Source organism: Equus asinus, chromosome 2 (assembly GCF_041296235.1).
Source record: "Equus asinus isolate D_3611 breed Donkey chromosome 2, EquAss-T2T_v2, whole genome shotgun sequence".
Classification (NCBI taxonomy): domain Eukaryota; kingdom Metazoa; phylum Chordata; class Mammalia; order Perissodactyla; family Equidae; genus Equus; species Equus asinus.
In genome coordinates this window covers 35,085,832-35,113,341 of record NC_091791.1, presented here as the reverse complement: position 1 = coordinate 35,113,341, position 27,510 = coordinate 35,085,832, and the positions used below count along the sequence as shown (strand labels likewise).

Genomic DNA, 27,510 nt, shown 5'->3' with positions numbered 1-27,510 from the left:
TGAATTAGTGATCCTAAACTGAATTGTTGCAAAGTGATTTTTCTAATTTTATCATCTTTTCTGTGTTTCTAAGACAGGATTAATCTGTAATGAAATCTACTTCATATTTTTGAATTAAGACAAATGACCTTCATGGCAGTGATAAACACTAATAGTTGTTACTACATTTCTTGTTATTATCACAGAAGTTATTTTTAGGCAGATCACATGTCTGTTTACAAAAGCCCTATGAACAGATAACTCCAGACATTTCAAGCTCCAACAGAGACTTCCATTTTAATCCATAATCCACATGCAAGATGAGTGAACAGTGAAATGATAAAATAAAGCAGCTGGTGGGGACATACACAAATGTCCAAACGTGGTGATAAACAGAATGCATTCAGAAGGTCTGGCACCATAGGACCCATGTATTCAGTATTTCAAAAGCAATTAGAGTCCACTTTAGCAGCATCACTGCCATTGGTCTTATACTTATCCTTGCTTATTACTTGTTTTGTCTGGCTCAAAATGCCACTGTCCTTCTTTGAACCTGGGATTCTTCATCTATAGATCATAATATTAGACTAAAAAATTTGCAACATTTCTTCCAGCACCATGACTTCTTCATAACTCAGTTTATCTTTATCTGTTATTTCCAGGGCACAAACATATTAATATCACTGACTTCTGTGTTGCATGATGATAAAGAATTCCCTAACCCAGAGGTGTTTGACCCTGGCCACTTCCTGGACAAGAGTGGCAACTTTAAGAAGAGTGACTATTTCATGGCTTTCTCAGCAGGTAATACAAATTCAATCCTTTGGTACTTCAGAGCACAAGATACCATCTTAAGATCAGTTGGAACATACATAGTACTCACTCTTGGTCTGTAGAATTTCTTTTTGTTCATCATCACGAGCAGCAGTTCCAGTGTCCACACACTTTCCTTCCTCATGATACATCCTCATTAATGGGCCAGAACACTGGAGTTTTGGAGAGTTGACCTAGTTCTTTCAAATTCAGAAATGAAATTTGAGTTAAGTACTGAAAATATGTGTATCTTAGCCAAAGGGAGAAGTTTGATATAAAATTTGAAACTTCATGGTGTTTGGAGAATGATGGAAAGTAGGTATATTTAGAGAAGAGAATAGAGGCTGTGAAGAACAGAAAGAAAAATCATGGGACATCAGACTATGAATAGAAAGCACAACCAATGTATATGTGTTTCTTAGAAGGAGATTGGTGGAAAGTTGAAATATCAAAGGAGCAGTTATATTGTGAGAATACTTAATGAAATACTTGGCATAGTGCTGATACGCAATAAATATTTGTTGAAAGAAGGATACCTGTTAAAATAAATGTTAGGTGGATAGCATGTATGTTCATCCTTTGTCCAACTGTCTATCCAACCATTGTGCCTTCCATTAATCCATTCAACAATTCATCAAATAGTTAATGCATATTCTCTTTCTGAAAGCCAGAAACACAGTGTTCAAGGAATATCTACTCTCTGAATTTGTTATTTTCAGTAAAATGGATGTGTGTAGGAGAGGACCTGGCCCACATGGAGCTGTTTTTCTTCCTGGCCACCATTTTACAAAAATTTACCTTAAAATCTGTGGTTGACCCAAAGGACATTGATACCACCCAGTTGCTAATGGGTTTGCTTCTGTGTCACTTTCTTACCAGCTCTTCTTCACTCCCATGTGAGGAAGGTCACACCATATGGCCTTTCCTACAATGTTGTCTGCAACTACCTCTCATCTAGGGAATTGTTCACCTCCTTTCCTCTTCACTCTCTTACTGGGGATGCCTTCTATGACCTCTTTTCTCTTCATCCAGGAACATCCAACCTTTGTTAAAGGAGAATTTTCTGAGTTTCATTACACAAATGTATTTAGCATTCTCCATACACCATAACATTTGTACTGGCCATCATATGTCCTAATACTTATCTAACACTGAGTAGTACCGTATAGTCAATACTAAATAGAGCAAGATGATTAGTGTATGCCAATGCAGAGCCATTTCTTCTTGGCATTTCTAAATAAAAAATATAATTTGATAAGCCAGTTTTCAAATTTTACTTTTTTTGTGCAAACTCAGTAAGAAACGAAAGAAAATTATCTAAAGAGGTCATGCTGGTCCTCATAATGATAAGCACAGAGAAGGACAAAGGATACCAGAGCAGAAAAGATCTCTTGGCTGCATGTCATCTAGAGCACTTGAGGTTTGAATTTGAAAGTGAGGAAATTGTGGTCAGGAGTAGCTTTATCCCATAGGGAAACATTGAGATCAGTTATAGTGGGGAACTAAATAAAAATTAAGCCACAGAAACTACAAATAAAAATCAGAGCAGAAATCAATGAAATTGTAAACAGGAAATTGATAGAAATAATCAATGAAATCAAAGCTGTGCTTTTGAAAAGTTAAATATAATAGGCAAATCCATAGCTACCTCCCAAAAGAGAGAAGACACAAATTACTAAAGTCAGAATTGAAAGAGGGCCATTGCTTTGATACCCTGGACAATAAAAGCATAAGAAAGCAAGATTCTGAACAACTCTATGCCCACAAATTTTATAACTTGGATGAAATGGATCAATTCTTGAAGTACACAGTCTGTCAAAATTCGCATAAGAAAGAGTAACATCAGCAACGAGGCATAATAGTAAGCTCTGGATTCTCCTTCCTCCAATGGATACACTGATTCACAGCAAGACATCAATCAATTCCTTTTGTAAAAAGTCCGGAGACTTGTTAAAAGATTCCTGTACCCTGAGTTAATGTGAATCCAGCCACATCATAGCCAAAAGTAAAAGTGGAGACACACTCTTGCTGTGACTACCAACCCCAGAAAAGTGCAATAGAATTGGTGAGAAGCCCCCTAGATCCCAGCTTCTTTCTGAGAAGAAAAAGAGTTGGAATGCACATCTAGCATTCCAACTTTCAAAACTGTTTTGGGGAGTTGCTTGAGGAACTGACTTCAGTCTTAGTTGTCTTGGAGCATTGACAAGATTCAGTGTACTCTAGACACCTGGGGGCTGCTAGAACAAAAAAGCAAGCTAGACTAGCATGCAAGTTTGAGAGACCTACAGAATTTTTGACTGGGCTAATGGGTGAATTTGTTCTGCTGCACAAGATTAACCAGTGAAGACTAGGAGAGGTGGCTGTTTTGTCTAATGTGCAGACAGCAGCACAGAGAGCAAAGAAAAATGAAGAAACAGAAGATATATAACTTAACTGAAAATAATTCAAAATAATAGTCATAATGATGATCACTGAGGTCAGGAGAACAATAAACAAACAAAGTAGGAATTTCAACAAAAAGACCATATAAAAATACCATACAGTAATCACAGAGCTGAAGAATACAGTAACAGAACTGAAAAAGTCATTATTGGGTTCAATAGCAGGCTAGATCAAGCAGAAGAAAGGATCAGTGAACTCAAAGATAGGTCACTGGTAACTATTCAATCAGAGGAGCCAAAAGAAAAAAAGAAGGAAAAAGAAGAGAAACCTAAAGGACTTATGGGACACCATCAAGTGGACCAATAAATACATTATAGGAGTCCTAGAAGGAAAAGAGAAAAAGAGAAAGACTAGGAAGCTTATTCAAAGTAACAATGGCAGAAAACTTCCCAAGTCTGGGGAAACAAGTGGACATGCAGACCCAAGAAGTGTAAAGAACCTCAAATAATAAAAACGTCAAAGAAATCCACAATGAGACACACTATAATCAAATTATTAAAAGTCAGTGACAATGAGAGAATTTTGAAAGCAGAAAGAGAAAGCCACTTGTCACATACAAGGGAACTCCTATAAGACAGTTAGCAGATTTTTAAGCAGAAACCTTGCAGGAGAGAAGAGAGTTGGGTGAAAGTTCCAGAAGAAAAAACCCACCAACAAAGAACTGTCCTTCAGCAATGAAGGATCGACAGAGCCAGCCCTGATGGTCTACTGGTTAAAGTTCAGTGCTCTCACCACTTCAGCAGCCTGCGTTCATTTCCCAGTCATGGAATCACACCACCTGTCTGTCAGTTGCCATGCTGTGGTGGTGGCTCACATAGAAGAACTAGAAGGACTTACATCTAGGATATACAACCATGCATTGGGCTCTGGGGAGAGAGAAAGAAGAGGAAGATTGGCAACAGATGTTAGCTCAGGGTGAATCTTTCTCTGAAAAAACAAAAGAAAAAATTTAAGGAGTGATACAATTTTCCCAAACAAACAAAACTGAGAACATTCATCACCAATTGTAACAGATTTACAAGAAATGCTAAAAGGAGTTCTTCAACTTGAAACAAAAGGCCCATAAGCATCAACACAGTAGTATTAGAAAGTATAAAACCTCTTGGTAAAGGTAAATATATAGCAAGATACAGAATACTATATTGCTGTGATGGTGGTAGGAAAATGACTTTTATTTCTAGTATGAAAGTTAAAAGACAAAATATAAGGGGCTGGCCTGGTGGCATAGCAGTTAAGTTTGTGCACTCTGCTTTGGTGGCCCAGGGTTCGCCAGTTTTGATCCCGGGCATAGACGTGTGCACTGTTTATCAAGCCATGCTGTGGCAGGAATCCCACATATAAAGTAGAGGAAGATGAGCATAGATGTTAGCTCAGGGCCAATCTTCCTCAGCAAAAAGAGGAGAATTGGTGGTGGATGTTAGCTCAGGGCTCATCTTCCTCAAAAAAAAATTAAAATAAGAATAAATAAAAAATATTTTATTGGATATACAATGTAAATATACGTAAATTGTGACATGAATAACATAAAATGAGGGGATTAAAAGTGTAGGATTTGTATGTGATTAAAGTTAAGTTGTTATCGGCTTAAAATAGACTGATAACCACATGGTTACCATAAAGAAAACCTGTAGGTGTTACACAAAAGAAAAAGAAAGGAATCAAAGTATACAAAAAGAATGAAATACAAAGTGAGACAGAGTAGAAAACAGGGACAAAGATCTGCAAGACAAATGGGAAACAATTAACAAGATGACAATAGTAAACCATTCCCTATCAATAATTAATTTAATTTAATTATTTAATTAATAAAATAATTTAAATGTAAATGGATTAAACTCCCCAATCAAAGATACAAAGTTGCTGAATGGATTAAAAAGTCAAGATCCAACTATGTGCTGTCTCCAAGAGACTCACTTTGGATAAGGACACACATAGGATGAAAGTAAATGGGTGGAAAAAGGTATTCCATGGAAATGGTAGCCAAAACAGAGCAAGAGTCACTATACTTATATGAGACAAAATAGATTTTAAGTCAAAAAGGGTCACAAGAGACAGAGAGGATATTATATAATGATAAAAGGATCAAGCCATCACTAAGATATAACAATTATAAATACATAAGTACGCAGCACCAGAGTGCCTAAATATATAAAGTAAACATTGGCAGAACTGAGGGGAGAAATACGTGCTAATATAATACAATAGTAGCAATGCCATAATAGTAGGAGACATCAGTATCCCATTTTAATAATGAATAGATCAACCAGAAAGAAAGCCAAAAAGAAATAGTGAACTTGAACAACACTATAGACCAAATGGATGTGGCAGACATATGTAGAACATTCTACCAACAGTAGCAGAATGTACAATTTTCTAAGGCACATATGAAAATTTTTCCAGCATAGATGTCATGTAAGATCACAAAATGAATCTTAACAAATTTAGGAAGATTGAAATCATACCAAATATTATTTCTGACCACAGTGGAATGAAACTTGAAATCAGCAGCAGAAGGAAAACTGGCAATTCACAAATACATAGAAATTAAACAACACACTTTTGAACAATCAATGGGTGAAAGAGGAAATCACAAGGAAATTAGAAAATACCTTAAGAAAAATTAAAATGGAAGAACATCATACTATAAATTATGGGATGCAGTTAAGGCAGTGCTAAGAGGAAATTTCATACCAAGAAATAGCTACATTAAAAAAGAGAAAGATCTCACATAAACAACATAAATTTACACCTCAGTAAATTTGAAAAAATATCAAACTAAAGCCAAAGTTAGAGAAAGGAAGGACATAATAAAGATTAGAGGAGAAACAAATGAAATAGAGACTGGAAAAAGAATAGACAAAAGTTAAGAAACTAAGAGTTGGTACTTTGAAAAAATAAACAAAATTGACATCTCTTTAGCTAGACTGAGTAAAAAAGAGAAGACTCTAACAAATAAAATCACAAATTAAAGAGAAGCCATGAAACTGTTGCCACAGAATAAAGGGGATCATAAGAGACTTCTATGAACAATTTTGCCAACAAAGTGGATAACCTACAAGAAACGGATTAATTTCTAGACACATACAACCTACCAATACTGAATAATGAAGAAACAGAAAGTCAGAATAGGTTTATAATAAGGAATGAGATTGATTCAGTAATCAGAAACCTCCCGAGTTTTGGCTCAAGATGACAATGTGGGAAGATCCTGAACTCATCTCCTCCCATGGACACACTGAATGTATAGCTACACACAGCCCAATTTCCTCTGAAAAAAATCCCCAAAACTAGCTGGGCCACTCCTACCTAACAAACAAATGAGAAAAAACCCACATCAAAGTGGGTAGGAGAGGCTGAGACACAGTCTCACCAAAACCCCACCACCAGTATGGCGGCCCATAATCTAGAGGGAACTCAAAACCTGAAGCTTCTCTCTGAGGAGATCTGGGGACCAAATATCTTGAGGTACAGTATAGGCAGCCCAGAGGCTCACATCCCAATTAGAGAAGGAGAAGAGTAAACAGACCGTGGTAATCCAGTACAATTAGTGCTGTGATAGAGGGAAGAACAGGCTGATCAGGACAGGAGATGAAAACTGCCTCCTTCCTGATTATTCCTATCTCTTGGTGAGGCATAAAATGGACTAATGACATTTTAATAAGAGAAATGATATTTGAGCTGCCTTACATGGGGCAGAGAGAAAGAAAACTAGAGAAGGAAGGACTTTAAAAAATATATATATTTCATTTCACTTAAAAAAACACTTTTTTTTTTTGAGGAAGATTAGCCCTGAGCTAACATCTGCCACCAATCCTCCTCTTTTTTTTGCTGAGGAAGACTGGCCTGAGCCAACATCCATGTCCATCTTCCTCTACTTTATATGTGGGACGCCTACCATAGCATGGCTTGCCAAGTGGTGCATAGGTCTGCACCTGGGATCCTAACCAGCAAACTCTGGGCCGCTGAAGCAGAATGTGCAAACTTAACTGCTGTGCCACTGGGCTGGCCCAGGAAGGACACTTTTAAGGAGGTAATAGACCACTGGAGTAGGACATTTGCTCTAGATCAAGGAGAAAGAAAATCCTGCCAGCTAATTATAGTGTCAGGGAAATATTGGGAATGTAGTAGCATACTATACTGTGATTCCAGAGCACCCTGCTCTTCCTCCAATCATGATCCTATATCTTGGTTATTGGGTCTCCATTCCTGAAATGTGTGTTCTGAGTGTCTGGCCATGGACACCTCATTTCTTCTACGACTCTTGATGCCTGCTTTGGGTCGGGCACTGTAAATATCAAGAAGGCAATGAGTGAGCCCTCCCTTCATGGAACTCACATTTTACCAGGCTATAAAAATAGATAACTATGATTTAAAGCGATCTATGCTTCATTGGAAGCATGAATATTATGCTGAAGAAACTCAGAGAGGGTGACAATCTATTACCTTAGGGGATCACAAAGAGTGTAAAGGAGAAATAACATTTGACCTAGATCCTGAAGGAAGTATAAGAGAAGTACATCTTAGCCAAAAGGAACAGCATGAGATAAAGCGTGAAACTGACGGTGTGTTGGAGATTGATGAAGAGTGTGTATGCTTAGAGCTGAGAGTACAGGGTATGAAGAATGGAAGGAAAGATTGTGGAATATCAGACTGGGAACAGATTGTGAACAGGCAGGGCAAGCCATCAGACTTTATCCCATAGGACAGGTGGGGAGCAATTTAAAATTTTAAAATTTAGGAAGTGACATGTTTATACATGTCTTTTGAAAGTACACTGAGGAAAAAAATATTGGGCTGTGTTTTGGCCAGAGATAGAAGGGGAAACACAGACATATGAGCCTCCTCCTTTCAGTCCTTCTCCCTTCAACCCACTGGCCAAGTAACGTGAGTGTCTTCTTCGAAAAAGATTAGATGGAAATTTGAAATGTCAAAAGAGAAGTTAAAATGTAAGAATACTTATTGAATGCTAGTATAGAGCTGATAATAAATATCTGTTAAATGAAGGGTGTTCATTAAGATAAGACATTAAGTGAATAAAACATTTGCTAATTTTTGTTACTCTGTGTCTATCTAACCAGTCTTCCTTCCATTCATCCATCCATCCATCCATCCATCTATCCAATCATTCATCAATAGTTACTGTGTTCTCTCTTTGCGCTGGTCACACATACAGGATTCAAAGAGCATTTGTCTCCTGTGTTTGTTATTTTCAGGAAAACGGATTTGTGTGGGAGAGGGCCTGGCCCGCATGGAGCTGTTTTTATTCCTGACAACCATTTTACAGAAATTTAACTTGAAGTCTCTGGTTGACCCAAAAGACATCGACGTCACCCCAGTTGTCAATGGATTTGCTTCTGTGCCACCCTTTTACAAGATCTGTTTCATTCCTGTGTGATGAAGGGAGGACCATCTGGCTGCAGCTGTGCCGTCATCTGCAACTTCCTCTCCTCTGCGGGCATCGTTCACCTCCTTTCCACTTCATTCTCTTCCAAGGAATGCCTTCTCTGACCTCTCCATTCACATCTCCCCATTACCTCAATATCCAGTGAATATCCAACCTCCATTAAAGAGAGTTTCCTGAGTTTCACTGCACAGATTTATCTGCTATTCTCTATACTCTGCTACTACTTTCCATACTCAGATCCTCATCTGTAACTTGGATGTGATAATTCTTGAATATAAGGTTCAGATAAACTACACAATGAGAAATGCATATAAATATTAAATATTAACACAAGAGTCTCTTGGATATTTGTGTCTCTGTATGGTAATGTCTGTGGTCTGTGGTATGTGTGTGTGTGTGTGTATGAGAGAGAGAGAGAGAGGTAAGAAAGTGAGAGAGATGTGAAGGAGTAGTAGGTAAGGGAAGATATTCCAGAACGTGACAGGAGGAATCATGGAATTGTTGGGACTAAGGTTGACGAGAACAGTGTACTGGCTTGCCTTCTTACGTGTCAATAGATTTTTCCCTTCCAAGCATCTACCTCCTATAATTCTTTGTTTTGGAGAATTATATTTGATCTTCTTTTCCTTGGTTCAAATGCTTTTTAGAAGTAGAGGGAGAAGGAAGCAAATTCAGCACTTTTCTGTCATGACCCTATGGAATTGCAGACTGGGAAAGACGAGTATTGAGGACTGAGTTCAAGAGAAAACCCAGGGACTGGAGGAGGAGTTAAAAATAAAAAAGGATAATTTTTTGGGTAAATTTTCTCATGTCTTTAACAACACTGGTCTCAACTAATTATTTGAACCATTTTAGGGATTATCACTTTTTTTAAATGAGACAATTTTACGTGGGTTTTTTGAGTGAGCTTTGAATTGATAAAAACTCAAGGAACACAGATCATCTTTACCCTATGTGGAGGAGGTGTTGGGGCTTGGAAGGAGGAGGAAAGTAGATATCCTGTAGTGTTTCAGTTTCATCAGATATGTTTTGACTCAAGCTTGTATGCCTATAGTCATCTTTGAGTTCCTGAGAGGGCTAATACGTGGACAGGAGATGTAAGTGGACTTAGTTGTCTGGACCAATGCTGTGCACATTAGGCTTCTAGGAGGTTGTCTTGGCTGAAAGTAAAGTCCACTGGCCTGAGTCAATATTTTTTTACCCAATTTTTCCCCTGAAAATAGAATATGCATTTACTACAGATTAACATTAACAGAATCACTGATAATCTTAATACACAGAGATAATAATGGTTAACATTTTCATACAGCTTCTTTGTTTTCTTTATTTGCCATTGTGAGAACAAAAATTGGATTATTAATGCAATTAGTTTTGTGTAAATTCCCTATCTCACTTAATATGGTAAGAACAGGACTCCTTTTTTTGACATAATAATAGTATATTAATTAATATATTTTCTTTGTATTTCCAATAAATTCATTTGTTAATACTACGATAGAAAAAATAATGAGTCCACACTATGTAGTAGAAACAGGCTTTGAAGATGATCACACTTCTCATAACAGGATTTCTCCCACAGCTACAGTACTTTTCATCTTGACAGTCTTGGGTGAAGGTAAAACTGACAGAGTGCTTTACTTTAGATCAGCTATGTCCTGGAATCAAGGAATCAAGGGTATTACCATTAAGCAAGAAGTAAAAAGCTGTTTAGTTTTTCCAGGACTATTTAAATATAGTAGTTACAATGTGAGAAGTCAATTTTACTTTGAGTTATAAAAAAGTAAAAACACTAAATTGGGAAATTGCATTAATCAAAAGCAGTCCCAAACCAAAAAGCCATCAACAGAAATGAAACAAGCATTCTTATAAGTGTATCATGCATAAAAAGGATAATTACATAATACATACTTTAATGACCATATTAATAAACAAATGAGGTAAATTTTAGTCATTGGAACAAATAAACTATATTTGACCATTTAACTGTTGCACGGCCACTGCTTCTGTCTCAAAATATAGAGCAATATAATTACTCTAACAACCAAAAAAGTGCATACTTTGAATGTTTGCTTTTTTGACCCCCTTATGAGATGAAGGGAAACTGCGTAACAAAATATTATCTGAATATAACTTATCAACATCAATATGATACAATTATCATGTAATTATCATTTTATATATGCACAGTGGAAATATTGTGAAAGCTAGAAGAAAATATGAAAATAGACTGGTCAGAATTTTAAATTTCAGACTAATCCATGATAATCTAGAACAGAAAAAGACAAAAATAAAATTCACAAAATATATATAACTTGATGTCCTTTCCAAATTCTGTAGTCCACTGAGATGCAACTTCTGAACAAATCCATTACCTCAAAGGTAAAAAGAGGAAAGAGATGTAAATCTCTTTTGAGCATTAGTTTTCAAGTTCTGCTCTGAAAGAAGGCTAACATTAGCCAGAACTGCAATACTATTTTTAAATATCTAGAATCTTTGCCCTTGTATTTACTCTTTCTATTTTAGTTATTAGTAAGGGATAAGAGAGAAAAATATTAAATTATCAAATCAAGAGTAAGTATGTATAGCCAGTTCAAGAAATATATTAAATTGAATGAATCAGTCAGGTTGAGAATTTCCTACTACACTGCCACTAAGTATGTATAGCTACCCTCAGAATAGTAATTCAAAAGATGTCTATCAACTACTGACAGCATTTTTCATAGTATATCAATTTCCGTTTTTACTTTCTTCTCTCCCTTGCCACTTAAATATATTAACCGTCTGACAAGAAATTTTATTTTGCAAATTCCTTGTTTCAGTTACTGAAGAGGTGATTTTAACACATAAACTTGCCATTCTTGAGATGCTGATGACAGGAAAACTAAAACCCAGATCATGTTTCACTCAAATTGTTGCTTTAGTTTTTTTTGGAAGATGGCTGGCAGAATAGAAAGAAGAGCCAAAACTGTTAGAACAAATACTGGGTTGCAGGAAACAGCTTCCTCTGTGATTGTGAGCTGGTACAGTGTTGTTCACGCCCTTAATCGCTACAAAAGAGGGAGGTGTGACACCTAGAAAAGTGCCAATAAGAAAAATTTCAATGGCACGTTTATCACAGGAGACATAATATTAACAATTAGGCAGAAATGGTGTTATTCTCAAAAATATAATGTAGTTAATGACATGTTCTCCATGACGTTCAACCCGCTATGACCATTTTACTGCTTTCTCTGTTACGTATTTGTTTACAACTAAATAGCAGAGCATATAGCAGAATGAGGCACCAAGTCCAGAACACAAACAAACAAGAAATAAGGCTAGCGGAAAGGGTTGAAGAAACCCTAAGAGTATACTGAGAAATATAGAGCCCGGAATAGCAAATGTTTGCAAGAAAATATACATAGCAAAATGAACTACAAATATACATAGCAAAATGAACTACAAATACTTGTACATAAAAGATGTGCTTATATTTGGATAAAACCTTAGAGCCTTGGCATCATCTATATCTCTGGGAATGTTCATATTCACTCTTCTGCACTAAGGTGAGGAAAATTTTGATATACCAAAAACATAACAAAAGCTGCAGATAAAAAAATGGACACCAATGTAAGAAGCGACATTCTTGCTGACCCAGTTTCTGCACCCACAGCTTCAGGTGGTCTCCCCTGCCTGGCGTTGTGGGACCCCGCGTCCCCCCTACCCTATCCTCCTTATGGAGGGGTCGCATGGAGTGCCCACGTCTGCTATCTTTCGGCAACTCTGCCTTTTGTTATGGCTGCAGCAGAGAAGGTGATGGGAGCGGGGTGATGTCGCAAGCCCTTAACAACGACTCTGGTCCTTGGAACACTCAGTGGCCACAGCCTCAGCTACTTCTGGGCGACCACCTCACCCAAGACGACCTCAGCCCCGCGAGCACAGTGACGCTGGGCTGACACCTGCAGCGCCAACTCAGACTGCGCTCTGCCCTCCCTTTTCTTGATTTATCACTTGAGGCTGATTTTCTGTTTACAGTTTCTTTGAGAAGAGAAGATTGTCTTCCTTTCTTGGGCACCCTGCTGCCTGGGTTCATAGTAAGCCAGGGAAAAATGGATATAAATGATAGTGCTTCTGAAAATGACTACTTCAGAAACAGCTTAAAATTCTTAAACGTTGTGGAGAGGACTCTAGGAATCCACACCTTTTTATTTTGAAAAATTTAAACCTAAAGAAGAGTTGAAAGAACGGTACCATGACCATCATATATCCCCACCTAGATTCAACAGTTAATATTTTCAGTTGAGCAGAATTAACACTTGTTAATGATTTCCCACATTTCCTTTATTATCTCTAATCATATGTATAATGTATTTACATATACATGTATATACATAAATATAAATATATTTATGTATAAATTTGCCATATATGATATATATTAAATATTATTATGTATACTTTAAAATTATATATAACATATTATATATAACATTATATAATATTATATATATAAATATATATAAAGATTTTGCTGAATCATTTTAATTGAACCATTTGAAAACATTACACTTCACCCACAGGGACTTTAGCATGAATCATTTAAGAAGGAGGACCTTTCCCTAGTACCATATCATCATTATCGCAATCATGAAAATTAATTATTTCATAATGCTATCTATTATTCAGTCCTTATTAAAATTTTCTCAAATGTCCCAACAATATCAAACAATGCCTTGAGCTCTATTTTTATCATAACCAGTTAAAGGAGGATGATATTCCCACAGACGATTTCTGTCTTATTCTATTTTTGAATATTCATCAGGAAACAACTTGTCAACAGATGGATTGGCTCATCACATCTCTAGGGAGCAGGTAGTGTGCATGGACGCATGCGATGATTCAGCAGCCATCTGTTTGTCTGACCATTTCTATGGAGTCTGATCATCTAGTGTTGTGCCTCTGCCTCCAGTTCTGCCAGAAGCCACTAGGCCAAGGCCGCTGTTAAATTATGAGTTTGGGGCCCAGGATTCTCTTAGGAATACATCAGTCAAGCATGACATTTTCCCCCTTAGAATAGAGCTACAATTTGAAGAGTACACACCTGGTGCTTTGTATAATATCCTTCAATTTGTGTTTGCCTGATCATTTCCTCATTATTAGATTCAGGGTATCCTTATTTTTGGGGAGAGGAAAAGCAGAAAAATAAAACATTTTATTATATGACGTTCTGGTTGCTATTGCTGTCAAATAATTTGGTAATATTGTTTTAATTTCTTCTTTGACCAAAAAGCTTTTTAGAGGCTATATTATATAATTTATTTATCATGATTATTTTTTATTGTGGTAACGTTGGTTTATAACATTATGTAAATTTCAGGTGTATATTGTTAGATTTCGAATTCTGCATAGAGTACATCGTGTTCACCATCAAAAGTTTACTTTCCTTCCATCACCTTACAAATGTCCCCCTTTACCCTTTTCACTCCTTCACTCTCCTTCTCCTCTGGTGACAGCCAATCTGTTCTCCGCAGCTATGTGTTTCTTTTTTAATCTTCCACGTATGAATGAAATCGTATGCTATTTGTCTTTCTCCGTCTGACTTATCTTGCTTACTGGAATAATAATATGGATCTAATAATAAGGTCTATCCAAGTTTTCGCAAATGGCAAGATTCCATCTGTTTTTATGACTAGTATTCCATTGCATATATATACCACGTCATCTTTATCCATTCATCTGTCAATGAACACTCAGGTTGTTTCCAAATCTTGGCTATTGTAAATAATACTGAAATGAACATAGGGGTGAATATACCCTTTCGAATTAGTGTTTTCATGTTCTTTGGATAAATACCCAGCAGTGGAATAGCTGGATCCTATGATAATTATATTTTCAATTTTTTGATGAATCTCCATAGTGTCTGCCTCAATTTGCATTTCCACCTGCAGTGTATGAGGGTTCCTTTGTCTCCACATCTTCTCCAACACTTGTTATTTTTGTCTTTTTAATAATAGCCATTCTGACAGGTGTGAGGTGATATCTCATTGTGGTTTTGATTTGTATTTCCCTAATAACTGGTGATGTAGAACGTCTCTTCATGTGCCTGTTGGCCATCTGTATATCTTCTCTGGAGAAATTTGTGTTCAGATCCTCTGCCAATTTTTTGACCAGGTTGTTTTTCTTTTTCCTCGTTGAGTTGTGTGAGTTCTTTTATATTCTGGAAATTAACTCCTTGTTGAACATATGATTTGCAAATATCTTCTCCCAAGTGGTAGATTGTCTTTTCATTTTGTTGATAGTTTTTTATGCAGAAGCTTTCTAGTTTGATGTAGTGTCATTCTTTTGTTTTTTCTTTTGTTTCCCTTGCTTAAGGAGATATATCCGAAAATGTATTGCTAAGCCCAATGTCAAGTAGCATACTGCCTATGTTTTCTTCTTGGAGTTTTATAATTTCAGGTCTTACATTCAAGTCTTTAATCCATTTTGAGTTAATTTTTGTATGTGGTGTAAGATAGTAGCCTAGTTTCATTCTTTTGCGTATGGCTCTCCAGCTTTCCCAACATCATCTATTTGAAGAGATTCTCCTTTCTCCAGTGTATGTTTTGGCTCCTTTGTTGAAAATTAACTGTTGATAAATGTGTGGGTTTACTTCTAGGCTCTCACCTCTGTTCCACTGATCTTTGTGTCTGTTTTTGTGCCAGTACCATGCCGTTTTTATTACAATAGCTTTGTAGTATATTTTGAAATCAGGCAGTGTGATATTTCCAGCTTTGGTTTTTTTTTTTTTTTTCAGAGTTGCTTTGACTATTCAGGGTCTTTGCTGTTCCATACAAATTTTAGGATTCTTTGTCTATTACCACAAAAAAATGTCATTGGAATGTTGATAGGGATTACATTGAATCTGTATATTTCTTTAGGAAATATGAACATTTTAACTATGTTAATTCTTACAATTTATGAGCATGGAATATCTTTTCTTTATATCTTCTTGATTTCTTTCAACGTCTTATATTTTTCAGTGTACAGGTCTTTCACTACCTTGGTTAAATTTATTCCTAGATATTTTATTCTTTTTGTGACAATTTTAAATGGGATTGTGTTCTTGATTTCTCTTTCGGGTGGTTCATTTTTAGTGTATGGAAATGCAACTGATTTTTGCATGCCGATTTTGTACCCTGAAACTTTACAGTATTCTTTTATTGTTTCTAATAGATTTTTTGCAAGATTCTTTAAGATTTTCTATGTATAAAATCATGTCATCCAAAAATAGTGACAGTTTTACTTCTTTCTTTCCAATTTCCATGTCTTTTATTTCCTTTTCTTGCCTGATTGCTCTGGCTAGGACTTCCAATACTATGTTTAATAAGAATGGTGGGAGTGGGGATCTTTGTCTTGTTCCTGTTCTTAGGGGTATAGCTTTCAGCTTTTCACTGTTGCATACGAAGTTAGCTGTGGGTGTTTGTTGTATATGGCCTTTATTATGCTGAGGTACTTTCCTTCTATGCCCATTTCATTGAGAGTTTTAAAAATCATAAATGGATGCTGAATCTTGTCAGCTGCCTTCTCTGCATCTATTCAGATGATTATGTGATTTTTATTCTTCATTTTGTTAATATGGTATATCTTGTTGATTGATTTGTGAATGTTGAACCATTCTTGCATCCATGAAATAAATCTGACTTGATCTTGGTGTATGATCCCTTTCATGTATTGTTGCATTCAATTTGCTAATATTTTGTTAAGGATTTTTGCATTTATGTTTATCAGTAATATCGGCCTATTATTTTCTTTTTTTGTGTTGTCCTTGTCTGGTTTTGGGATCAGTGTGATGTTGGTCACATAACATGAGTTAGGAAATGTCTCCTCCTCTTCAGTTATTTGGAAGAGTTTGAAAAGGTTGGGTATTAAATCGTCTTTGAATGTTTGGTAGAATTCACCAGAGAAGCTGTCTGGTACTGGACTTTTGTTTTTTGGGAGGTTTCAGATTTCTGTTTCAATCTTATTACTGGTGATCAGTCTATTCCGATTCTGTATTTCTTCTTGATTCAGTTTTGGAATGTTGTATGAATCTGAGAATTTATCCATTTCTTCTAGATTATCCAACTTTTTGGAGTATAACTTTTAATATGTTCTTTTATAATCCTTTGTATTCCTGTGATATTCATTGTAATTTCTCCTCTTTCATTTCTGATTTTGTTTATTTATCTCTCTTTTTTCTTAGTGAGTCTAGCTAAAGGTTTGTCAGTATTATTTATCTTTTCAAAGAACCAGCTCTTAGTTTCACTGATGTTTTCTACAGTCTTTTTAGTTTCTATTTTATTTATTTACACTGATTTTTATTATTTCCTTTCTTCTGACTTTAGGCTTTGTTTGCTCTTCCTTTTCTAGTTTATTTTGGTGTGATGTTTGATTGTTTGTTAAGATTTTTCTCTTTTTTTTGAGCAATGCTTGGATTGATATAAATTTCCCTCTTATTATTGCTTTTGCCATATCCCATAGATTTTGGTAGTTGTATTTTCATTTTCATTCATCTTAAGGTATTTTCTCATTTCTTCTTTGATTTCTTCATTGCTCCAATGGTTGTTCAGTAGCATGTTGTTTAGTCTCCATGTATTTGTAACTTCCAGCTTTCTTCTTGTAGTTGATTTCTAGTATCATACCACTGTGGTCAGAAAAGATGCTGGATATCTATGAATCTTTTCAAATATTTATTAAAAATCAAATATTTTATTTGAATCTTCCCAAATTTATTGAGACTTGTTTTATTTCCCAGTATAGGATGTATCTTTGAGAATGTTCCATGTGCACTTGAGGAGAATGTGTGTTCCAACTGATTTTGGATGAAATATTCTATATATGTATGAAGTCTGTCCGGTCTAATGCTTGATTTAAGGTTGACATTTCTTTGTTGACTTTCTGTCTGAATGATCTATCCAATGATGTAAGTGGGGTATTAAAGTTCCCTATTATTATTGCATTATTGTTAATTTCTCCCTTTAGGTCTGTTAATAACTGCTTTGTGTACTTTGGTGCTCCTACGTTAGGTGCAGATACATTAATAAATGTTATGTCTTCTTGATGGGTTGTCCCCTTTATCATTATATAATGTCCATCTTTATCTCTTATCTTTTTTGGCTTAAAGTCTATTTTGTCTGAGATAAGTATTGTTACACCCATGTTCTTTTGGTTACCATTTTCTTGGAGCATCATCTTCCATTTCTTCACTTTGAGCCTATTTTTGTCTTTAGAGATGAGGTATATCTCCTGGAGGCAGCGTATTGTTGAGTCTTGTCTTTTAATCCATGCAGCCACTCTGTGTCTTTTGATTGATGAATCAAATACATTTACATTTTTGGTGATTATTGATACATAAGGACTTAATAATACCATTTTTCTTTTGTTTTCTTGTTGTTCTGTATTTCCATTGTTTCTTATTCCCTGTATTTCTTTCTACCATTTCAGTTTGGTGGTTTTCTGTAATATTTTTCTCAGTTTTCTCTTTATTTATGATTTGTGACTCTGCTTCGATTTTTTGTTGTGTTGTTACCATGAGTATTGTATAAAAGATCCCATAGATAAGATAGTCCTTTTTCTGCTGATAGTATCTTATCTCCATTTGCCTCTGCAAGTTCCATTGTTTTCCTCTTCCCCTTCTGTTTTTGTTGTCACAAATTTCCCTTTATTATTGTGAGTTTGTTGCCAAATTGAAGTGGTTATAGTTATTTTTAATGCTTAATTTCCCTTTAACCTTTATAATAGTTAAGTGTTTGCTATCCTATTCTGATGTAGAGTTGCAGTTTTTTGATTCTATCTATTTAGTACCTTGCTCAAAGCTTTGAACACATTTGCCTTTTCATTTCAGGTAGGAGAGCTCCTTTCAACATATCTTATAAGACAGGTCTAGTGGTGATGAACTCCCTTAGCTTTTGTTTGTCTGGGGAAGCCTTTATTTCTCATTCATATCTGAAAAGTAACTTTGCTGGATAGAGTATTCTTGACTGAATTATTTTTTATTGAGGTTATGATAGTTTGCAACCTTGTGAAATTTCAGTTGTACATTATTATTTGTCAGCCATATCATAGATGCACTACCTCACCCTTTGTGCCCACACCCTACCCCTCTTTTCCCTGGTAACCACTAATCTGTTCTCTTTGTCCCTGAGTTTGTTTATCTTCCACATATGAGTGGAGTCATACAGAGTTTGTCTTTCTCTATCTGGCTTATTTCTCTTAACATAATACCCTCCAGGACCATCCATGTTATTGTGAATGGCATGATTTTATCCCTTTTTATGGCTGAGTAATATTCCATTGTATATGTATACCATATCTTCTTTATCCAGTCATCAGTTGATGGGCACTTAGGTTGCTTCTACATCTTGGTTATTGTGAATAATGCTGCAATGAACATAGGGGTGCAGAGGTCTCTTTGAATTGCTGATTTCAAGTTCCTTGGTTAGGTACTCAGTAAAGGGATTGCTGTGTCACATGGTAGGTCTATTCTTAATTTTCTGAGGAAACTCCATACTGCTTTCCATGGTGGTTGCATCAGTTTGCACTCCCACCAGTGGTGTACAAGGGTTCCCTTCTCTCCACATCCTCTTCAACATTTGTTATGTTTTGTCTTGGTTATTTTAGGCATTCCCTTAGTAGATATATGCTTTGGAAGTATTTTCTCCCATTCTGTAAGTTTTTTCACTTGTTAAAGAATGTTCTTTGATGCACAAAACTTTTTAATTTTGATGAAGTTCAATTTATATATTTTTTTCTTTTGTTACCCATGCTATATATCCATGCTTTTGGAGCTATATCTAGGAATTCATTACTAAATCAGTGATCATGAAGATTAAACTGAATGTTTTTCTAAAAGTCTTATGATTTTAGCATTTATATTTAGATTATTTTAGGAGATATTTGGGTCATTGATTCATTTTTATGTGGTGTGACATAGGGTCCAACTTCATTCTTTTGCATATATAAATCTAGATTTCACAGCACCATTTGTGGAAGAAACTGTTCTTTCCCATCGAATGGATGTTGTACCCTTGACAAAAATCAATCAGTGGTAGATATATGGGTTAAATTCCAGGCCCTCAATTCTACCCCATTGATCTTTATGTCTTTCTTTATGCCAGTGCTATACTGTTTTGATAACTGCAGGTTTGTAGTGAGTTTTTAAACTGAGAAGTGTGAGATTTCTGACTGTGTTTGGCTTTTTCAAAATTTTTTTGGCTATTCAGGTTGATTTGAAAATCCATATGAATTTGAAGATTGACTTATTTATTTCTGCAAGAAATTCTGTTGGAATTTTGATAGAGATTGCATTGAATCTGTAGATTGTTTGGGTAGTAGTCACATCTTAACAATACTAAATCTTCTTATCCAAGACCATGGGATGTCTTTCCTTTTATATAGGTCTTCTTTAATTTCTTCAGCAATGTTTAGTAGTTTTCAGGAAACAAATTTTCACCTCCTTGGTTAAATTGATTCCCAGGTATTTTATTCTTTAGGTTCTAGTGTAAATAGAATTGCTTCCTTAATTTCCTTTGTGGATTGCTCATTGCTCCTGTGTAGAAACACACCTGATTTTTGCATGTTAATCTCGTACCTTGCAACTTTGCTAAAATTGTTTATTAGAGTAACTTTTTTGTGGATTCCTTGCAATTCATAGGAAATATAGGACCATATCATCTGGAAATAAGATAGGTTTACTTCTTCCTTTCCAATTTGGATCCCTTTTATTTCTTTTTCTTTTCTGGTTGTTGTGGCTAGAACTTCCAGCGCAATGATGCATAGCAGTGGTGAAAGTGGGCATCTTTGTCTTATTCCTGATCTTAAGGGGAAAGGTTTCAATGTTTCACTGTTAGTATGATGTTAAGTATGGTTTTTTTAAAAAGTATGCCCTTTATCATGTTGAGGAAGTTCGCTTCTATTCCTAGTTTACTGAGCGTTTTTTTTTTAAATCATGAAAGATGTTGGATTTTGTCAAATTCCTTCTATGAATCAATACAGATGATTATGTGAGTTTTTCCTTTATTTTATTATTGTGGTGTGTTACATTGATTGATTTTCTTATTTTAACCACCTTTGCATTGCTGGAATAAATCATACTTGGTAACGGTGTATAATCTTTTTACTATGCTACTGGGTTCTATTTGCTATTATTTTGTTGAAAATTATTTATAAGGGATATTAGTTTGTAATTTTATTTTCTTGTGATGTCTTTATCTGGCTTTGGTATCAAGGTAGCACTGGCCTTATAGAATGAGCAGTAAAGTGTTCTCTTGTCTTCCATTTTTTTCAAGAGTGTAAGAAGGGTTGGTGTTTATCTTTTTTAAATGTTTGGTAGAATTCACCAATCAAGGCAATCTGGTCCTGGACTTTTCTTTGTTGGAAGGGTTTGATTACTGGTTCCATTTCTTAAATTGTTATAGATGTGTTCAGATTTTCTATTTCTTCTTGAACCAGTTTAGGTTATTTGTGTGTTTCTGGTAATTTTAATATTTCTTCTAAATTATTTAATTTTTGACAATCCATTTTAATAGTATTCTCTTATAGTCTTTTTTTTATTTCTGTAAGATTAGTAGTAATGTCCCCCATTATTTGTGATTTTAGTTATTAGTCAGTCTAAAGTTTTGTTAATTTTGTTGATCTTTTCAAAGAACCAGCTTTTGTTTTGTTGAAGTTATTTTTCCTCATCTCTATTTTATTTATCTCCATTTTATTATTTTCATCATTCTGTTAACTTTAGTTTTAATTTGCTCTTCTTTTTCTAGTTCCTTATGTTGTAGAGTTAGGTTATTACTTTGAGATGATTGTTCTTTTTTAATGGATGTGTTTACAGCTGTAAATTTCTCTTAGAATACTGCCTTTATTGCATCTCATAAATTTTGGCATCTTGGGTTGCTGTTTTCTTTCATCTTTTAAGTATTTTATAATTTCCCTGTGATTTCTTCTTTGGCTCATTTGTTGTTTATTTTGCATATAATTGTGCATCTTCCAGTTTTTCTTCTCTTATTATTTTTTGGTCATTATATTGTGGTTAAAGAAGATACTTAGTATGATTTCATTCTTTTCAATTTATCAAGACTTGTTTTGTGTCCTAACATATTGTCTTTCCTGGAGAATGTTCTACGTGCACTTGAGAAGAATGTGTATTTTGTTATTGTTGGGTGGAATTTTCTGTATACATCTATTAGCTCTAGTTGGTTTATAGTTTTGTTCACATTCTCTATTGATCTTCTGTCTAGATGTTCTATTCATTTTTGAAAGTGGTATGTTGAAGTTTCCAACTATTATTATAGAACTGTCTATTTCTCCCTTCAATTATGTCAATATTTGCTACATCTATTCTGGGACTCTGTTGTTTACTGTATATATGTTTGTAATTGGTATGTATTCTTGATTAATTTACTATTTTATCCATGTATAATGTCCTTATTTATCTCTCCTGACAAATTTTTACTTAAAGACTATTTTATCTGATATCAGTATAGACATTATTAGTATAGTATATTATTATTATAGTATAAGTCATTACTTCTTCCAATATTCCTTATGCCTGTTTCTCTCTCTTTTTACCTTTTGAGGCTCCCATAATGTGTATATTGGTCCACCGATGATATTCCATAGGGCTATTAGACTGTTCACTTTTTTCATACTTTTTCTGTTTCTGAGTCAATAATTTTAATTGTTCTATCTTCAAGTTCACTGATCCTTTCTTTTGCCTGTTCAAATTGGTTGCGGAACCCCTTAGTAAATTTTCATTTCATTTATTTCATTTTTAAGCTTCAGAATTCCTTTGTAGTACTCTTTCATAACTTCCCTTTATTGGTATTCTCATTTGTTGCTATATAGTTTTTTTGATTTAGTTTAGTTCTTTGTCCATGTTATCCTACAGCTTGTTGAGCACATTGAAGTCAGTTGTTTTAATGTCATTGTCTTGTATTTCTGGTATCTGGGGCTTCCTCAGGGACAGAGTCTGTTAATTTACTTTGTTCATTTCAATGAGCCATACTTTCCTTTTTCTTCTTTTTCAGTTGGCCTCCTGATTCTTTGTTGAAAAGTGAGCATTTGAATATTATAATGTGATCAATCTTGAAATCATATCTTCTTCCCCAAGGTGTGTTGTTTTCTTGATTGTTGAAGGCTGTAGTAGTCTGTGCAGTGACTTTTCCAAACTATTTTGCAATGACTGTGTTCTTTGTTATGTGTAATCATGAAGGTTTCTCTTTCTTACCTTGTGGCCAGCTAGTGTTTTGGCAGAGGGATTTTCTCGAATGCCATGAATTTAAAGAAACTAAAACAAAGCAAATGAACAAACAAACAAAAAACCCTCATCTCTCCCGTTCTTTGCAGAATTACTCTTTACTGGTTTACTTTTTTAACACTTGGCAAGGTTTTCTTTCACTGAGAAAAGGGATCAGCCCTATTGTATATGTTGACCATAATCTTTTACCCACATGTGGGGTTAGTTAGCTCACAGTGGTTTTGAGCAGTCCTATCAATTTTCCAGCCTGAGTTTTGAGTGGTCAGGACGTAGATCAGCACCCTGCATTAGTTCTTTAAATAGCATCCAAAGAGATTAGAACATACAAGATAATTTGTGAAAAAGGACCTAAGTCAAACGTCATTTTTTCTTTAAATGTTTGTAATTCCCTCCATAGAATCTCCTTGTTGTTTCCTCAGCATCATATTCATTATATTCATGCTTCCACTGAAGCACAGAAGGCTTTGAGTCATAATTCTCTGTTTATTTTTCTACTTTGCTAAAATATGAGGTCCTGAATGGAGTGCCTAGTACTTGTCATCTGAGTATTTAAATTCTAGGTGAAAGCAAGCATCAAAATCTAGAGAATAAATAAAGGTAACTCCATTGCAAGAGATTCAGCATACACTGCAGATGTCGAGATCCCGATGTCCAAGATGGAGAATTATGATTTTAGGAAAACCAGATTACTCTCTCATCACTTCAGGGTTTGTCACATTTCTACAGTTCCATGACCCCTTGGCAGGTGATTGTGATCTCTTCAATCTGGAGAAAATGTCCTGTTTCTATCCCATTACCTCTGTAAAATTGCCCTCTTCTGTCTTCTTTTCTTGCTTGTACCCTTTTGTGAGGGACCTCAAGTGTCATTTCTTCTGTCAGAATGTTTCTTATTCTATTTTATGCTTCTCTGTGGAATATACGTGACCAGGAAGCAGGCAACTTCACCCTCAGCCCACAGAGCAGCCTGTGCTTCCCTCTTTCACAGCGTTAGTCATAATGAATTATAATGATCTATTTACTCATCCACTTTCCAAACTGGAGTGTGAGCCCTTTCAGCGCCCATTTGTGATTATAGATACTTGTGCCCCAGAGCTCAGTCAAGAAATGTGGGGGCACCACATAGAAGATACTCAACAAAGTTGTGGCATTAGATACTTTTCTAAGGGGACGTGAGAAAAGTCTAAATGAGTTTGACTATCTATGAAAAGTTCTGGGTTGTGCAGTGATGTATCTGGAGACAAATCCAATCAACTCATTCTCTAGCTTTCTTATTTTCGACTAACTGAGACAGTTCTCCATGGCCTAACTGACCTGGCCCAATTGTGAAGATATATCATGAAGTGGGAAAGCACATGGGCATTGGGAGTGGTCTTACTAATCATGTATAAAGAATGATTTTATCAGTCCCAGGTTAGGCACCATTCGAGTACACTGGAAACAAATGTTTGGAAACAAATTGTTTCTAATACAGAGGAAACAAACAACAAAGGAAAGGGAGCTGTTATTGATTACAAGAGACTAAAAGGACAAGACAACCAAATTTAACCCTTGTTCTTTGGTTGGATACTGGATTTAAAAAAAGATTTAAAGCATATTTTAGGACAGTTTATGGCTACGTATTAGATATTATTGTATAAATAATAATTCTTCCAGTATAAATACAATTATTGTTATGTAGAAGAAATTCTCTGTTCCTGGAAAAGACATGGAAATATTTAGATGTTGAGTATCATAGATACATAGACTGATCAATAGATATAAAAAATAGATATGTCTATATATATATACACTTCATACATGTTTTATGTAACCATATTTATGCTGTTTTAATTTTTTCCTAAGCTTTAAAATTCAAAGTAGGGAACAATTTCATACCCTATTTATCACATATGGGTATACAATTTTGTTTTTAACATCATTCCCTTGTATGTTTTTAAACAAGTAACATATGAAAATACTTCTTTAAGATAAAATGCAGATATATTTTCAACATATGGTCCTGGAAAGTTGGATATCCAAATAGAAAAGAAATAAAGAATGACTGTTACTTCACACCATAAACAAAAATTAACTTGAAATGGACTATGGAATTAAATATAAGAGCAAAAACTCTAAACACTTTGGAAGAAAAATAACTGTACATCTTTGGAAAATTGTGGTGCAAATGTTTTTTAGATATGACACAAAAGCACAAATCACAAGAGAAATAATTGATTAAGTGGACTTCATTAAAATTAAAAATACCACTTTTTGAAATATGTTCTTAAGAAACTGAAGAAATAAACAGCCTAGACTGGGTATAAATATTTGTAAAAGACTTATATGATAACACATTTTTATCCAGAACATATAAATATCTACAAAACTTCAATAAAAGGAAGGGAAATACCAAAAAAAAAAGCTTATAACTTGAACATTAATGTTACCAAAGAAGATTATAAATAACCAATCAGAACATGAAAAGCCAAACCTCAGTACTTTTCAAAAAACGGAAATTAAATATAATGTGATATCACTACACACATAGTACAGGAGGTAAAATTTAAGAAGACTGATGATGGCAAGTGGTGGAGGGTACATGGACCAACTGGAACTCTTATCCATTGCTAGTATGAATGTAAAATGACACAGCTACATTAGAACACAATTTGACAATTTTGTCTAAAGTTAAACAAATACTCATGTAACAATCCCAATCCCACTCTTAGATGTTTACCTAATAAAATGAAAATATATGTCCAAAAAAAGATCTATATTCAAATACTTATACCCCTTTAATGAATAAGCAAAAACTGAAAACAAACAAAATATCCATCAACTGGTGAATAGATAAACAATTTGTGATACTACCATACCGTTGAATAGTATTGAGCAATGAACAAGAAAAACTAAAAAAATAAGCAATGAAAAAAAGAATGGCTGAGGGCCGGCCCAGTGGTGCAGCGGTTAAGTTCACATATTCCGCTTCTCAGCCTAGCCTTCACCAGTTCAGATCCCAGGTGCGGACATGTCACCACTTGTGGTAGGTGTCCCACGTATAAAGTAGAGGAAGATGGGCATGGATGTTAGCTCAGGAACAGTCTTCCTCAGCAAAAAGAGGAGGCTTGGCAGTAGTTAGCTCAGGGCTAATCTACCTAAAAAAAAAAAAAAAAAAAAAAAAAAAAAAGAATGGCTGATAATTGCAACAAGGATTAATTTAAAGCATTCTGATAAATAAAAAAGCAAGAAATAGGGGCCAGCTTGGTGGCACAGTGGTTAAGTTCACACGTTCTGCTTCCGCGGTCCAGGGTTTGGTGGTTCAGATCCTGGGTGCAGACATAGGCACTACTTGTCAAGCCATGCTGTGGCAAGCATCTCACATCTAAAGCAGAGGAAGATGGGCATGCATGTTAGCTCAGGACTAGTCTTCCGCCTCCTCCAAAAAAAAGAAAAGCAAGAAATAACAAGCATATAACTGATTATAATTTATTCCACCTAAAGTAACATTTCATTGTATGACATTCTTGAATGTCAAAACTACAGAGAAAGAAAATGGATCAGCAGAAGTGGGAAAAATGGATTGGTTGCAATAGGAGAATAAAGGAACTTTGGGGAGTGATGGGAATGTTTTATATCTTGAGTGGTGGTGGTTCCCTTACTGCAGTTATTTGGACTGTACACTTAATAAGATGTTTTATTTTACATAACTTATACCTCAATTTAGAAAAATAATATTACATTAAGTCACAAAACATATATGGTGGAAAGCAAGTCTTCCTCCCATCTAACCACAGAACTTCATTCAGACTTTTGGAATCAACCATTCCCTCCTACTAGTCATATGTCCTTTGAGAAGGTATGCTCTCCATATACATTCTATGCGGATCAGAGAAACTTATATACATTTATGCCACTTTTTTTTTTCACCTGTTGTAAACACTTTTATTTAAAAAGTGTTTCTTTTAACACTGATGTCAAAGAGTGTACTGCCTACGTTTTCTTCAAGAAGCCTTATGGTTTCAGGTCTCACCTTTAGGTCTTTGATCCATTTTGAGTTTATTTGGGTGAATGGTGAAAAAGAATGGTCAATTTTCATTCTTTTATATGTGGCTTTCCAGTTTTCCCAGCACCATTTGTTGAAAAGACTTTCTTTTCTCCATTGTATGCCCTCAGCTCCTTTGTCGAAGATAAGCTGTCCATAGATGTGTGGTTTTATTTATGGGCTTTCAATTCTGTTCCATTGATCTGTGCACCTGTTTTTGTACCAGTACCATGCTGTTTTGATTACTGTAGCTTTGTAGTATGTTTTGAAGTCAGGGATTGTGATGCCTCCTGTTTTGTTCTTTTTTCTCAGGATTGCTTTAGAAATTTGGGGTCTTTTGCTGCCCTCATATGAATTTTAGGATTCTTTGTTCTAATTCTGTAAAGAATGTCATTGGGATTCTGATTGGGATGGCATTGAATCTGTAGATTGCTTTAGGTAGAACGGACATTCTCACAACTCAACAACAAAAAATCAAACAACCCAATCAAAAAATGGGCTGGAGACATGAACAGACATTTCTCCAAAGAAGATATACGGATGGCCAATAGGCACATAAAAAGATGCTCATCATCGCTGATCATCAGGGAAATGCAAATCAAA

The 27,510-nt window shown here is 35.2% G+C and overlaps 1 protein-coding gene and 1 pseudogene across 2 annotated transcripts in view; one reads left to right on the top strand and one right to left on the bottom strand.

Moving 5' to 3' along the window:
- Nucleotides 1-8,979, top strand: part of LOC106846096 (cytochrome P450 2C19-like) — a 79,408-nt gene extending 70,429 nt beyond the window's left edge. For both annotated transcript variants that reach the window (XM_014864675.3, XM_014864674.3), the window contains exons 8-9: nucleotides 642-783; nucleotides 8,448-8,979. In XM_014864675.3, the coding sequence (XP_014720161.1) occupies nucleotides 642-783; nucleotides 8,448-8,629 (324 nt within the window). In that variant the 3' untranslated portion in view covers nucleotides 8,630-8,979. The remainder of the gene's footprint in view (nucleotides 1-641; nucleotides 784-8,447) is intronic.
- A 2,559-nt stretch (nucleotides 8,980-11,538) lies between these two features.
- On the bottom strand, nucleotides 11,539-12,368 carry LOC106846084 (transmembrane protein 41B pseudogene; annotated as a pseudogene).
- Between the last annotated feature and the right edge of the window lie 15,142 nt (nucleotides 12,369-27,510).